The sequence below is a fragment of the Ambystoma mexicanum genome, chromosome 6p (genome assembly GCF_040938575.1).
Source record: "Ambystoma mexicanum isolate Mex_15411 chromosome 6p, UKY_AmexF1_1, whole genome shotgun sequence".
NCBI lineage: Eukaryota > Metazoa > Chordata > Amphibia > Caudata > Ambystomatidae > Ambystoma > Ambystoma mexicanum.
The window spans coordinates 1,538,449,393-1,538,466,451 of NC_090935.1; the positions used below are offsets into that span (position 1 = coordinate 1,538,449,393).

A 17,059-nucleotide genomic window follows, 5' to 3' on the forward strand; every position below is an offset into this window, starting at 1 on the left:
AGTTGGAAAGAAAGGGGCAAAAAGAACCAATAATGCGTAGAAGGGAAGAGAGATGAAAATGGAAAGGAGAAAAAGGCGGACATAGGCTCGAAACCCTGGATCTATGGTGCAGGTACTGCATACATAGATTATAGGGGCACCTGCCTTCCCAAAGGTCCCCTAGGTAAGCAATATAAAACAGTTTCACTCTGTGCCTATGTCATTTACAGGCTTCTCGACATTTGTCTCTGGAAGCATTGTGGATTAATTTCTGAGTTTGCACCTCCCCATAAACCTATATAAGAGGTGAGTGTAGACGTTTGTAACTACGAAAGATTTACTAGCATGATTGAAATATGCCTAAATTTTGATGAAAAGAAGTTTGACTCTAATTCGAGTTTGTTTTTGTTTATTCCCTGTAGAGTGAATATTGGAAGACATCTTCCACCAGATTGTGTTTTGTATGTGAGGGAAGATTTATACCTCATTTTCTGTCCTGAAGAAGGTCGGAACTACACTAGGCTATACTTGAAAGCCCTTTTTTTGACTGACCGAAACATATGTAGACGCTGTCAATAAGCTTTGCTTTACGTATGCGTGTATGAGTGAGTATGGGAATGAAAGGTGGAATGAATTGGATGTCAAAATTGTGATTTATCTGTTTAAATATGCATGGTTTTTTAACACTGTGACATTCTGTGAAATAAATGTATTTTTGTACTCGAATGATCTGTTATTTGTATTAGTCCAGCCTCACTACCAATAGTGCAGGTACTGCATACATAGTAAAGATAATGACACTTTATTGACAATAATAACACTTTTTTACCACCTTACACTAACACGTTTCAAAACATGGGCAAAATAAGAGCACTTGTAGTGCAAAATGAACACTCCCTACATTTCCGTACGGGCAAAAACATTCACCAGATTGATAATTGTGCTAATTCATAGAAGGTGCATGCCAAATGGCACTGTGACTGGTGCAGTTTATGTGATAGGTCCTAGGTGCCTACAAAATGATCTTGGAAGGGTCCAAACTGCCTGAGTGAATACAACAGATACTGGCAGATGATGTGACCCTACGTAAAACATGTCACACGTTTGAACAAAAAGTTCGCACAATAGACATCACATCTTTTTTGAATCCAGTAAGGGCTGTAGAAACAATCCAGTGGTTCCTAATACACAGAGGATTATGAACACCCACAGGAACACCCGATCAATGACCATTGCCACGTATTTCCAGTCATCCTCCACCTGAAACCCAAAATAAACAAAGTGTTACTGAAACCAAAAGACAAAACCATTGTGTGCTGTAAGCTTTGAATTTCCAATATGTTTCTTTCTCAAGAGACTGACGGTAATGCTACATTACATACAGAAACTGAAGAATATTTGAATCATGTGAAAAATAATCCTGGAAAGATCCCTTCAGAACCACAATGGTAGGCACGCCTTTTACTTGTTCACACAAAATTACAAATTGCATCTACAACGCATGTTTCAAGTTTGTAGGCGTATCTCTGTGATTTAACAGAAGACTAGTTCACGTCTAAAGCCCTCATGAGTTCCAATGCGTGCTCTCTGCCCTCTCTACTCTCCAGCCCCATCCCAGTGTGGTTTGTTCTTATTTCATAGGCTTCACATTTTTTTGTTGATGTTTTCTTTCGTTGGTTTCTTCAAACATTAACAATACATACACAATTTCATCATAAATCATCAAAGAATCTCAAATCATTCAACATTAGACAACACAAAATGTAAAATCTAAAATGTGATATCTATTTCTTAAAATTAGTCATATGAACTACTATTATGCAAAATTCATTCCACACATTTAGGACTTATATCTGTATACCAGGGGACCGATCTAAATGTAAAACATGCAAGAGTCCTGCAATCTCTAATCCATCCGAAGTGTTATGAACACAGAAACATCTTTGCCACAAAAGATCATCATTGGACATAGTGACACCACACAGTCTCCCCATATGTATCGTCCTCTGTACATTTCAAGGCAGGACATTCTATTAGCAGATGTTTACACGTTTTCAACGTTCCCTGGGTACCACAGAACCGACGGATTGATCTGGTTGGGTTAACCATCGCTTCAAGAGTACCTCCCTAGTTAACAGTAAATTCCATCTTAACTTCAAAAGAAAAGTCCGGAAATAGTTGTTTGGAAACTGAAGGAAAATGTGCAAAATCATTCCGTCTTTCTTGTGTTCTTTCGAAAGATGTTTCAGCAAGGGATATTCATGCAACTGCTCTATTGTCTCAATCCAATCATTATTATAGAGAGCTTTTTTTTACTTTATCTGGATTCTCAGACAAGATTTTTCTATCCATTGCGAGATCCCCCAACATCCTGTACCAGAACATCTCTATTCTTACCCAGTGAAATATTAATTATCAGTTGAGCCCCCAAGGCAAATGGGAAGCAGGTGAAAGTGGATATAGGTCACCTTACCTAAGCCCCGCCCACCTAGTTCCTTCCTGTTTGCTGCTCTTTTTCCCCACTTAGCAAGCCCTGCCCACCTGGTGCCTTCTTGCTTGCCGTTCTTTTTCCCTACTTAAGGAGCCCTCCAGCCTCTTTTCCTTTGCAGATGGGGAGCAGGTGCAGGTGGATCTAGGTCACCTGGCCTAAACCCTGCCTGGTGCCTTCCTGGTTGCTGCTCTTTTTCACCACTTAGCAAGCCCTGCCCAGTTGGTGCCTTCCTGCTTGCCGCTCTTTTTACCTACTTAAGGAGCCCTTCATCCTCTTTTCCTTTGCAGTTTGGGAGCAGGTGCAGGTTGATATAGGTCACCTGGCCTAAGCCCCGGCCACCTGGTGCCTGCCTGGTTGCCGCTCTTTTTCCCTACTTAATGAGCCCTACAGCCTCATTTCCTTTGCAGCTGGTGAGCAGGTGCAAGTGGATCTAGGTCACCTGGCCTAAACCCTGCCTGGTGCCTTCCTGGTTGCAGCTCTTTTTCACCACTTAGCAAGCCCTGCCCAGTTGGTGCCTTCCTGCTAGCCGCTCTTTTTCCCTACTTAAGGAGCCCTCCAGCCTCTTTTCCTTTGCAGATGGGGAGCAGGTGCAAGTGGTTCTAGGTCACCTGGCCTAAGCACCACCCCCCTTCTTAACCCTGCCTCTTCCTTCCTGCTCTTAATTCTTAGATCAAGGGCGCCTCTCACCTGGCGTCCGAAGCGAAGGTCAGACAAAGAAAAGGGCAATTCCTGTTTGGACCTGTTCAGACCAGGAGGACCTGGGCCCAACCCCCTGCTCAGACAGCAGGTAAGCATGCACCAACATGTGTTTACTCCCTCTGTCCTCACAGGCCATCCCCATCCACTCTGTTCCCTCGTGATGTTCCTTTGTGCCCCCCCTTCTCACACACAGGTGTTGCCTGTTTTGCTTGATTCTTCTAACCTGCTTCCCCTTTCCCCTCATCCAGCCTAATTTTACAGGAGTCTGTCCTGATACATTCTGGTTTCACCATCACCGTCTTGTGGCCAATGCTGTATTTGACTTTTATGGACTTCATTGATTCACGGTGCGTTAACCTTTCTCATTTCTAATGCTGGACTTTCTTTGCATCTTGTACTCATGGTGGCCCTGAATCATGCTGTTCCCATCTTCATCTTCTATCCTGGCTTGCAACATTATGTGTTACTACTGACTTCTGCAATTGTATTCGCTCTCCCCTCTTGCTTCTACACTCTTTTTGACTGCTTATTCTCTGTTCTCTCATCCTCTCCCTTTCTCCCTTTCCTATCTCCTCCCCTCCTCCCTTTACTTTCTTCTATGCACTTACTCTATCAGAATTGTCCCTGTACCTAGTATGATAGCAACCTTGTCTGTCTCCTCCTCCCTCCCCTTATTGTTCCCCCCCCTCCAGCACTATCTGAAAGGTTTTCAGGTACGATAGTCGCTTGTTTTGTTCCTCCCTTCCCTTTCTGCACCCCTCTCCCTCACCTTTTGTTTTTCTCCAGCTCTACCAGAAATGTCGTAAGGCCTAGTACGGTAGTCGCCTGTCTGTTTCCATTTCCTTCCCACTCTCCCCCTCCCTTCCTTATCTATGTCTTAGCTCTTGCACTATCTGAAATGTCATCAGGACGAGTACGATAGTTAATTTCACATCCTTACTGTTCATGGCCTGTACAAATGTCATTGTATTTTCCCTTGTTCCCTCTCTTGCCTTGAAGTGCTTTGAAACACATTGTGTACAGGCGCTATATAAATAAACAATCATATCATATCATATCATACATCATGTCAGGCCTTGGGTTTATCAATTTGTTATACATACGGGCCCAATTCATGGAAATGTGCACTGAAATCCCACAGGGTCAGCGCGCCGAGAAGGACACTGTGTGAGCCTGAGTGCAGAATAAACACATGTGCTGTCCGCGTATTCATGGAACCAAACATGCATTTCTAGCCCCTTCAAGTCCAGGCACCACCCACGAGCCCCCTCACCTCCGGCACTACCCCATCCAGTCCCATGAAGTTCAGATACCACCCACCAGCCCAACTCACCTCTGACACTACCCACAGGCAGCCCCAGGACAGTACACTCCCCTCCACACATTGCCTTCACCTCTCACGCCCCCCTGGCACAGCCCCTCTCACCTCTGACACTCCCCCCAGGCAGCCCTCTGACTGCACACTCCTCCCCACACTGCCCTCACCTGTGACACTTTCCCCAGCAGCCCCCTGACTGTACACTCCCCTCCCCACACTGCCCTCACCTCTGTCACCTCCCCCAGGCAGCCCTCTCAAGTACAGACACCACCCACCAGCCTCCTCACCTACGACATGACCCACAGGCAGCACCCTGACAGTACATGCCCCTCCCCACACTGCCGTCACCTCTGACAATACCCCCAGGCAGCCCCAGGACAGTACACTCCCCTTCCCACATTGCCCTCACCTCTGATGCCCTCCTGGCAGCCCCCTCAAGTCCAGACACCACCCACCAGCCCCCTCACCTTCAACACTCACCCTAGGCAGCCGCCTGACTGTACACTTCACTCCCCACACTGCACTCACCTCCGACACTGCCCCCAGGCAGCCCCCTGACAGTACACTCCCCTCCCCACACTCCTCTCACCTCCGACACTACCCTCAGGCACCCCCCTGACTGTACACATCCTTCCCCACACTATCCTCACCTGTGACCCCCCCCAGTCAGCCCCCTCAAGTCCAGATACCACCCACCAGTCCCCCTTACCTCCAACACTACCCCAGGCATCCCCCTCAAGTCCAGCCATCAGCCACCCTCGCCTCCAACACTCCTCCAGGCAGCCGCCTGACTGTACACTCCCCTCCCCACACTGCCCTCACCTCTGACACCCCCAGTCAGCCCCCTCAATTCCAGACAACACCCACCAGCCCCCCTCACCTCTGACTCTCCCCCAGGGAGAACAACATGCCAGGCCTGTGTATGGGTTATGGGAGGGCAGTCAGAGAGTGCAGGACTCACTGACAGAGTAAATGTGGGCTGGCACACAGAAAGAGCAAATATGGCACACAACTGCATTACAGTGGCAAAGGGTGAGCAAGACATGAGCACAGGCTTTGGGTGACTGCACATGCTGTTGGGCGTGTGAGCATGACATGGGAGTGACACAGCAATGCAAAATAAAACTGTAAGTGATGTGACAAGGCCACCCATACACAGTGATCCCACCACAGCACCCATAATGCCAAATACACACTACAGAGAGAGTGTGTGCACCTACACAATCACAAGCATGTGCAAAGGGGGGACATGACCAATATTGGACCTTCAATCAAAACAATATGAAAGTCTGCAAACGTACATGAACAGGTGGCATCACATCCACCATCAGAGCCAAAACAATAATGGCATACATATCCACACATCACTGCAACCTGGCCTGGATGTACAGTGAGCTTAGAGCCCTTTGGATAGCACGCATGCAGTAGATGGGATGCTGAATAACTCGTACACCAAATAATCGAACCAACTCAGGAAGATGGCAAAGTTGACTGTTTTAATATCAATTGTCTGAAACAGGGAGTTTCAACGTACATCAACCGACGTTCTCTCAAGTTTCTCAGTACATTTATAAAAAAATCACAGTTACATCCTAAAAACTCATCATAAGTGACATCATACTACGTGGCAAATAAGAAAAACCTACCAGGGGTTGTGATAGGATCAAGGGGAACATCTAAGTATACTTTCTATAACGGGTGAGGTTGTGATTAGGTGTCTACTGTCAGGTGGACAACTTGTGCCTATATCTACTGCAAGTCATCTTCAACACTTTTTAAGTACACAGAATATTATTGGCTCTCAAACTATAAGGCCTTTGTTATATGGCCCTCTACAATTGGTTGGCACGCTCGTGCCATGTCTGGAGCATTTGATTCACTTAGCAGCTCGTATGCTCATACGCAGTTGCCAGGAGGTGGACTTGACTTTACCTCCCCACCCAATTAGCCCAACGTCTATCACCACCCAAGCCTTCTGCCATGCAGATTGTCTTTGAATTTGTCCTTGCAGAGTATTCCTGTCTCTGGGAATATAAGGGAGTGCAAGCACATACTATCATAGGTCTGGAACTCAATGCCCAACTCTATTTTCATCCTGGCTCACGTGACAGGAGAACACAATTCAGACCAGTTTGCATTATTTAAATGTCTTAATTGAATAAAACTTGACACACATGGTGTCCTTTCTTTGTACCTTAACAAGGGATGATTCAGGGTCTCACGTTTTGCTGCCTTTCAGAGTAGCCTCGCCAGTCATGTCCATGATTTGAGCTAATTCTTTGCTGCGACACAGCTCGCTGCCTTTCCTCTCCATGGGTCCGAAATTACTAATTCATGACACCATTGTCCAGCTTCTATACAATGGCGGCTCCGCCTGCAGTCTATTTACTACGTAAAGCCAGCTTCTAAGATCACTTAGTCTACTTGTGTTGCTGCATCTGTACAATTATTGAACGGCTTGCATTTTCTGTAGTGCGTCACAGACATGCAATCTTCTTTTCGCATGTAGTGCGTCATAGTGTTAGGGAGAATTCTCCAGAATGGCTAATTTCCCTTACCTACTGAGTCCCTCAGCAGCTTTGCTGGATTTCAAGGATTTTTTTTCCCCTGGTAAGAGTGTGAGCCTTTTCCCCACTCTTACCTGTGTTTTGCTGTGTGTGTGTTTAAACATTTTTGTGTTCATAGACTGTGGAGCCTCACCTACTCCACAGGCATCATCTTTTTACTGTGTGTTACACAGCACATTCAGTGCAGTGACACAGGGTTGTCTTTTAGACTTCCCAAACTCAGACTCAATCTTTAGGGACTGACTACTGTTTCCCAGAACATGTAAAGTTGCCATTGACTTTATTAGTCTCTTTAAAATCCACAGACCCTGTACAAACTATCTTTCATAGAGTACTGGAAAGGGTTAATACTTTTAGCTTTTAGCTTGACCATATACGCTTTAATGCTGTTCCGGCTGTGTTTATTCACCATTTCTTTTTGTAAAAGTCTTCCTTGTGTTTTTTTCTGCGCACCAAACCAGGTTTGGTTCCTTTGTTCACCGTCCTGTCGCGGGCTTCTATACAGAAGCCCTCCTTAGACGTCTGCATTTCTGGGGGGGACATGATGTGAGGGAGGGGTTTAGGAATCCCTGCACAGGGTCTCCTTGGAGACCCATGTCGCACTCTGATCTGGTTGGCTGGGGTGACTGTCCCGGCGGGACAGCCACCCTGCTGTGTGATTGACAGCCAGGCTGTGTGAATGGGGGATAACTGCATAAAAAGCAGGTCTCTGGGTCTGGAAAGGCAGAGTCGCCACTGAAACGAAAGAACCGACGAGGAGCTGACAGAAGAGGACCCCTACAATGACTAAGCCGCCCAGTGAAGCCCTGCTGCAGGTCCGAATCTTCAGACTCCAACGACAGAGAAGATTTACCAGGAATCTGAATGGAATGTGACCAACCAATTTGCCCAAACTGCAAGCCAGGACTCCCTCCTCTGGTCGAATTTGCTGTAAAGAGCTAAAGTGAACCGGAGAGCCTGGAAGGTCGGACCCTGCTTGGCTTCTTAGGAGCACACCTTTTATTTTGTTGTTTTGCTCTGCTGCTGGTTTCTTCCCTGGGCAGTGCAGGACCCTCAGTCTTCCTACTTCATGTCAGTCCAACAGTCACTTCAGGAATCGTGAGCCTGCAGGACCTGCCAGGAACGTCCGCCTCAGCTACAGCTTCTTCTCCATTTAAAGGTACTGTGCAAATCGTTTTTTTGCAGTCGCGGCGAAGGTGTGTGAAACCTTTCGCCAATCCAAGGGCTTGTCTTTCTCTACTCTTTAAACTAACTTTCTGCCGACCAACTTCGTTCGGAACTCTTGGAAAAGACTTAACCCCGAACTACCCGGAACTGTGTGATCTTGAGCAAAAGACATTTGTCCTATTGACTTTGGCCCTAAGCCTTTTTGATTTGATTGCATCACTGTAGTTCCTCTTTCTAGATTGCCCTGCTTACTTACCTGTTGGTGCTGCTCAATTTGTGTCTAACCTTGTCTTTCCCTCCCTTTTAAATTATTGGGGTGCCATTTTGCTCACACTTCCTTTTGAGCTTAACGTGTCCAGAATCTATTGGGAGTGGTGTGGTGTATTAAGAGTGTGATTTTTCAACTGCTTTACTTTAGGGAGATGTTATACAACTGATGTGTAAATAAATGTATATTCTTTTACTCAGAAACCTTGAGCCAGTGTTGGTTTGAATCATAGTAATTGCTGTCCTTTGTGTAACTATTGATACTGCTCACTTGCTCTTGAGATAAGTCTGGCTGCTCAGCCATCGCTACCACTATTACTGTGTAGTACAGGCTTGTACCAAAAGTGAATTTGTGCTGTCACTTGTAGTCTTAATTATGTGTGGTGTTCCCAAAGGGTACTGCATACGATTCTGCCTAACAGTCACGCTCGTCTCTTGTGACCTCACTGGCTCCTCTTTTGCTCTTTCTCATATTCCTTCGGGGCGTTCCTCCCTCAGATTGTCACCTCTTCGGGAATACATCTGGTATAGTTTTCTTAACAGATACCTTCTTTCGAATATTCTTCGAGGCATGGTCACAACTGCTGGTGTCAAGCATGGCACAATCTCAGGCTCCCAAAATACTGGAAGTAGGGGGAAGGGACTTCCTGCAGAGGCATTCAGCTGCTCCTCTATACTCCTCCCTCTGGGTGATTCATGGACTACCTCTTCCCCGGTCTCCTCCCCTTGATGTTTTCTCTTGAGGAAGTGCTTCTTTGGAGTCCAGCTCTTCATCACCTCCTTCAAGGTGCCGGCTGATTTGACATGTTCATTCACACTCCAGGTCATGTAACTGCACTGTCCATTCAGATTACAATAGACCCATAGTCCCACATACTTCATAGGATTCTTCGGATACAGGAACTTTGTTCCTTCAGGTGCTACGATGTTGGCCTTTATGTATTTTCTGACATCTTCATCAGTCAATTCCTTGGGTCCAAATCCTGAATCGATATGGATCATGATCTTCATTCCTACTGCCTTCTTTGCTGTCTTCTTACATTTTGCAATTCTTATCTTTATTATGCAGAATCCAAATATCACCATGAGCAATATTGCTCCAAGAAACATGTAGATGTTTGCCATCCAGTGCGGAATCCATGAGAATTTGGACGCAAACCAACTATCATCTATAATTTCCACTGTCTCGTCTTCCATTTGATTATGCAGGTTCGTCAACAGCATTATGGCTTCTGTCAAGGTCCCATTCTCACCATCATGAGAAGGTGTGAATGTGCAAAATGATGGCCCAATTTTGGCGCAAACTCCTCCTTCAATTGCTTGTGATCATGTCGAGGACATATCTGTTCTGGAGGGTTATCAGTCGTATGGCCCTCAGCTCTTCCTTGATAGCATTGAATCCCTTTATAGTAGTGTTGATTGTCTACAGGAGCTCCCATCTGGTAATCTGCAACCATTTGTCATCGGCCATAGTCTGAATCCCAGGCATGAAAATAGTTGTGAATACTGAAGTAGTCTTTCTGAACAACCTGTGCTCATAAGGAATAGCCTCATATGCTTCTATTGACTTAGCTGAAAAGTAATTCTCTCTTTTGTTTTGATTAAGAAATTCAAAAAATCTTCTCCATCTCAAACGGGCATCTACCTTTGAAAATTCTCCAATGTTCAGGTCACTCTGAGGAATCACTAATGCTGGAACATGGATGAGCACTAAGGAAATGTACCTCCCCTATCCTTGGGCAGCTTCATGTAGGCCTTAGGCCCACACACCCAATATTGATCCATTAGGATGGCTGTCCCCACTCCCATTCTGGAAAGGTCAACTGTAGCTTTGCAGACTATGTTATCTCCCACATGCTTCCTTCCTTCTCTCCGGAAGCACAGTGTCGCATTCGCCAGCAGAATCACAACCAGTGGACCCGCTTCATCTTCTACCCATGTCAGCAGTTTGGCATGCTTAGCCCATGACTTCATACACCCATCGTTTACTATCTGTACCTCTTGCACATATTATGTATTTAGTAGAGATATACATTATTATGTTGTAATGTTTTCAAGTCACTGAAGGTTGTTCTGTTTGTAGATATGTACATATGTTTCTTTGCGTGGAAATGAAATGTGCTTGATTTAAACCATTCAAAAACTCAGTTTTTTCAGCTTGATGGTGCAGTGGACAAACAGAAGCCCACGGTTTTGAAGAAAATTGAGAAAACAAGGGTAGAAGTTTCGAGGGTGATGTTTTATTCATATAATGTTTTTTATTTAATAAAATGGTATCTGCTGTATGTGTGCTATACATTGAGCATGTTTTTCAACACATCTCTTAGCGGCCCAGAAGGAAGAGAAGTATAAAGACTCAGACAACCAATGAAACCAAAGATGTTGCTTTCCAAACAGATTTCACAATGGTGCAACTACTATTTTGGGCACAGCGTGGTCCAGTCAATAAGCAGACATGTGATGCTCATGCCTACTGGTCGGAAACTGACTGGAATCTCACTGCGAACCATACAAAGTGTCCAGGTACCATTGCTACCATGTGACAACTCAACATGGTGAAAATGAATACAATGATGATGCATTGCAATTCCTCTCAATTCCTCGCAGACCCCTTCACCCAATCTACACCTGCAAAAAATGGTCCACCCAAGAAACATTTGATGATATCTGTTTCTGCAATTCATGTGCAAATATCACAACCTGAACTAACAGAGACTTAAGCTTCCACGCAATCGAGCGAGGAACTTGCTAAAGATCTCGACTTCAGTTTGCCTAGCTTGGGCGATTTGTCCAGCACAGTCGAGTCACAAAACACATTCATTCAGGATGATCGGCTATTAAAGGAGCAACAATACATTGTATTCAACAGCTGCCTGCTAGAGATTGTATAGATTCTGAAATATGTCGATACATTGAGGGGGAAAGTATGCAGGGAGCCATTGGTGAATGTGTCTCGTGTATTACAAGGCACTAACCTGAAAAATCCAAGCCAGCTGTGTCCACCTCCATAATACATTTTCATGGTCCGCTCAACTGATGCTGGGCAAAGTGCCTGCTGGAAATCTATGACCTTTGATTGTAAAACTGCCTCAGACCATTTCAACTGATGTCACCCAGCCCTAATTTTAGCTTTTTCACCCAAGCCCCTAGGGCGACACATTACACGAGATCCTATGTAAATTGGCTTAGGTTTTTTAAATGTGTACCCCAGCACGAATGTGACCGGTGCATTTAAAGGTATCCGTTCCTTTTTGCACACAAACCCGTAATACAAGTGTAACTTCGATACACTTTATACATCTCTCTCTATAGAAGGAGTTTTGATGTCACAAGACTGAACCTCATTTACATATGGGAACTTATTGCCAATGTTTAATTTATTCTGTTGTAGGGGAAGACTCTCCTTCCTAGTCAAGACAAAGGTGACACTGATGCTTGAATGACAGCAAGCAGAATCCTTCTTGTCTTATTTAGTGCACTTTACCATAATTGATGTATGGGTTCTACTTTTAAGGTTGAACAGTTTTTTCTTTCGATTGAAACCGATAGTCCCTGAAGAATTTCCTTGAATTTGTAATATCTATTATCATATGAAAGAAACATGTTGGGTTTTAAATGTTTGATGAATTAGTATGATTGTGACGTAATTAGTATGAATGGTGTGTTTGAGATTTGCACAGCACATGACACTTTATTGAGAAAATAAAGTGTTGGGATTTCTGATTGTTAATTTCCTGCAGCACTATCTGTTTCATTTCATTTCATTTGTTTATAAGATATATATATAACAGTAAGGCTTTGTATAACACACAACACAATTCATCTACATTAGTTATTACATGATATACATATAAAAATGTAAAAATACACAAAACCTATTGAAGATATTTAAAAATTTCAACCAGATGGATACAACCTTACAATAAAATATATCAGGTTTATGTCATTACCTTGCAAAAAAGTGGACCATAAGACAGATATTTCATTCATCGTAATAGCATTATTATAGGCTTTAAATAACTTAATTCGAATGAGACAAGAGATTCACATTCAGTTATCAGGTGGAAGACTGTCTCATTCACCAGATTACCACATAGCCAACACAAAATATGTTGATAGTGCAATTGGTTATTCCAACCCCTAGATGATAGAACTACTGTAACATTATATTTTATTAGAAGATAATGTCGAAAAATGTGTGGGCTAGGATATGCTGTAATATAAAGGCAGCCTTACGTAACTTGATCTTCAAGCATTGCTTAATGTCCCCAGGTACGTAGGTATTACTACCCTCATATAGCCATTTCGTGTGAGTCAACTTCAATAGACCTATTATGCCTATTGTTATCTTATCCTCTAGGCCTAAAAAGGCCTTCATATAGGGGATAGTAATAGTTTCCATTAACATCGTGGATAGACGTTCAAAGAGAAAAACACATTGGGCTATATAAACATTCCAAATGCCCTTTATATTAAATTCAAGATAGAAGTATTGGACACTAACACTGTTAGAAGAACTCCTAGAAGCCTATGGAGACACTGGCACTGGAAGTTACATCAACTACGATGTATACTCAGTGGAATCCAAGATGGCGACTCCTTGATAACATCTCTATCCACTAACAATGCAGGTCTAGTCTTTTTCTTCCACTTTGTCCTTCTCTTTCTACCAATTGTTGTACTTATTCCCTGCGAACAAACTGGTAACTGCATTGCTACTCTGTTCATAGCTTTGCTCCCTTGTTGTTGTTCGCTCGTATCTTTTGGTACCTGCTCTCACTCAGACCTCCTTCTGAGTCCTCCCTCTTTCCTCCTCCTTTTCCCTTCCTTCGCAAGTCACAGTCACTTCGGTTTCTTCCTATTTCCTTTCATCCCGCTTCCGACTCCTCTGTTCGGAGCCTGTCGCCTATTAGCCGTTCTCGGCACTGTTATCTGCTCTCTGTCTTTTCTGCCGCCCTTGGCATCCTATCCTTCCGTATCCTATTCGCCGCAGCTTGCGGCCCCTGTTCTTTCCAGCCGTTCGTGGCTACTTCCATTGCTTACCTTTTCTGCCGCCCTCAGCATTTCTTTTCCTCCGGCTTCGGTTAGCCTCCGCTTGCAGCTTCTGTTGTTGCAGCCGCTCGCGGTTTCTTTCTGCGCTTACCTTTCACCCGTCTCAGCTTTGACTTACCTAACTCTCCTTCTTCACGGATCTAGCTGTCCTTCTATCTCTCCTTTCATTCTTCTGTCTCTCCCCTGTCCCTTTATTCTGCTGCCCCATTCCTTACCTTCTTGCTACAGCCGTCCACGTATTCTACTGCATTCAAGAATCTTCAGCCATTTTTACACCGATTGGATCGGGATATTCTTCGTCCTTCTACCTGACACTACGGACATTGTGCATCTGATCCTCCTCAACACCTTCTTGATTTAAAGCAAGGAACCATGGAACTAATGTCTTTTATTACACAATTCAAACACTTGGCTAACGAGACAGCATGGTCCGATGATGCCCTCTTAACCATATTCAGAAGAAATGTTAACGAGGAATTAAAGGACGAGTTATCTTGTGTTCCCCGCCCACATAATCTTGCAGAGATGATCACTCTTGTTCTTCAAATGGATTATCGCATCCAAGAACGAAATTCGGAGAAAAGGAAAGGAAAGGCAAAAGGAATACCATCTTCTCTTAGAAGTGAAACACTCAAAACATCCCGTACCACCGAAGATGAACCTATGCAAATAGGCACTACTCGAGGCCCTCTTACAACTGAAGTGAGGAACAGGAGACGTACTGTGGGGTTGTGCATGTACTTCCGACAAACATGTACTTAAAGACTGTAACCTGGTTCCTCCATGGCGCTCGGGAAACGCATCCACCCGTTCATAAGGGGAACCGTGAACGGGTCCATTTTGAAGCGTTCCCTCAACTGCGTAGCGAATGCACCGCAAATGGTAGTGTTACCGTTAACCATCCAATTCCAGGACTCTATAATCGAAAAGGTACCAGCACTGGTGGATTGTGGTGCAGCAGGTTTTTTTATGGACATTGATGGGCATACAAACATAAGATACCCCATCTATCCAAGACCACCGCTATACCGGTGGAAGGAGTAGACGGAGAACCACTGTCCTCAGAATTCATCAAAGAAAATACTTTGGTCCTTACGATGAAGATAAACACACATCAAGAAGAGGTGATCTTTGACCTTGTCAAGGCCACACATTATCCAATTATCCTAGGAATTCCTTGGTTATCAAAACATAACCCCTATATTAACTGGAAGGCCGTAACTATGTTTTTGGGATCTGAGTACTGCATCGCAACATGCTTACCCCACTCTGACACTGGCGTACATATCTCCCGAGCTCAAGTAGCACCACAGAATTCCTCTTCTGTAGTACTGAATCTAAATCTGCTGCCTGAGAGCTATCATAAATTTCACAGAGTCTTTTCCAATGAGGAATTCAAGGAGTTGCCTCCCTACAGACGAGATGACTGCGCCATTGAGCTGTTACCTTATGCTCAGATCCCTTTTGGAAGAATGTATACTCTTTCTAACCCTTGAAAAGGAAGCTTTACAGGAATATTTACAAACCAATGTACGCAATGGATTGATAACCGAATCCAAAAGTCCAGCAGGGGCTTCGCTATTCTTTATACCAAAGAAGGATAGCAAAGAACTTCGACCCTGTATAGACTATAGCGGATTAAACAAGGTCACTTACAGAGACAGATACCCCTTACCTCTTATCCAAGAAATCCTCGAAGCAGTCAGGGGTGCTTCAGTCTTTTTAAAACTGGATTTATGTGGTGCGTACCATTTGATTCGGATAAAAAGTGGAGACGAATGGAAGACCGCGTTCCGCACTCCATTTGGCCACTACGAGTATCGTGTGATGCCATTTGGATTAGCGAACGCTCCCTCAGTTTTTCATAGGTCCATTGACCATTTGTTTTCTGATTTACTCCTCCATTCCTTAATCGTCTACTTAGACGACATATTGATATTTTCTAAAAATCTGCAAGAACACGTAGGCCATGTTTCCGAAGTACTCCACCGTCTACAAGACAATCACTTGTTTGCTAAATTGGAGAAATGTTCATTTCATCAAACTAATATCCCCTATTTGCGGTTTATCCTCTCTGCCGAAGGGGCTTCCATGGACCCACGAAAGGTACAAGGCATACTGCAATGGAAAGCTCCGCAAGGGGTAAAAGAGATCCAAAGATTCCTGGGATTCTCAAACTTTTATCGTAGATACATCCCTAACTTCTCAAAAACCATCAAACCTTTGACCACTCTTCTTCGAAAGGGTAAAAAATACATATGGACTACCGAGACACAACAAGCCTTCGTCAAACTTAAGACTGCCTTTTCCACTGCACCTATCCTGAGATTACCAGATCAAACAAAACCATTTGTTCTTGAAACTGATGCCTCACATTTGGCTATTGGGGGAGTGCTAAAAGAGGCCTCCTTGTCAGGCGTCGAACACCCCATAGCCTACATGTCAAAAACCTTACTTCCTTCGGAACAAAACTACACAGTCCTTGAGAAGGAACTACTCGCTATTAAGAAAGCATGCCAAGAGTGGAGACATCTCTTAATAGGTGCAAGACATCCTATCATCATCAGAACTGACCATAGTAATCTGAAGGTACTCCAAAACTATGAATGTCAGAACAGTCGCCAAGCCTGCTAGGCCTACTTCTTTTCCTCCTTTGACTTCATCATTACTCACATTCCTGGAACCAACAATCAATTGGCGGACGCCTTATCCCGGAGTCTACAAACAGAAGAAACCCACATTCAAGAGAAAATATTACCTCAAGCTACTTTTATCTTTTTGGTATCCACCTTTCTTCAGGACATTCGCAAACAGCTCCATGGAATCAACGAAATGGATATCCAAAAGTACCAACTCCAGAAAGAACAAGGATTGTACTACCACAACACAGAGCTATACGTGCCTACTGAATCCCTCAGGAAACAGGTATTATACATGTGTCACGACCACAAAATCGCAGGACTTAGGGGAATAGCCAACACCCTCGAACTGGTCAATCGACATTTCTGGTGGCCATCTGTTTCTTCGGACGTAAGAGACTACGTTACAGCATATCCTGTATGTCTTCAGGAAAAGACACCAAGAAGACTACCTATAGGGAAGTTAGTTCAACCTCCCATTCCTAATCAACCTTGGGAAAGGATTTCGACTGACTTTATTGTGGAATTGCCTCCTTCCAAACGCAACACCACCATTATGGTGACCGTTGATTCGCTGACTAAAATGGCACATTTCATTCCCATGGTAAAACTTCCAACGGCTGCCCAGATGGCATTGTACTTCTTACAGACTATCTTTCGTTTACATGGCTTACCAAAGAACATCATCTCTGACAGAGGGCCACAATACATTTCCGCCTTTTGGAAGAATCTTTGCAAAGCTTTAGGCATACACCGGAATCTTACCTCAGGTTACCATCCACAAGCCAATGGTCAAACCGAAAGATTAAATCAATCATTGGAACAATATCTCAGATGCTTCGTATCCGCCACACAGGATAACTGGAATGAGTTATTACCA

The 17,059-nt window shown here is 44.1% G+C and overlaps 1 protein-coding gene across 2 annotated transcripts in view; it reads right to left on the reverse strand.

Annotated features, from left to right (window-relative positions):
- Positions 1-765: 765 nt before the first annotated feature.
- CHRNA6 (cholinergic receptor nicotinic alpha 6 subunit) overlaps positions 766-17,059 on the reverse strand; it is a 330,207-nt gene continuing 313,913 nt past the window's right edge. For both annotated transcript variants that reach the window (XM_069626418.1, XM_069626419.1), the window contains exon 6: positions 766-1,239. In XM_069626418.1, the coding sequence (XP_069482519.1) occupies positions 1,111-1,239 (129 nt within the window). In that variant the 3' untranslated portion in view covers positions 766-1,110. The remainder of the gene's footprint in view (positions 1,240-17,059) is intronic.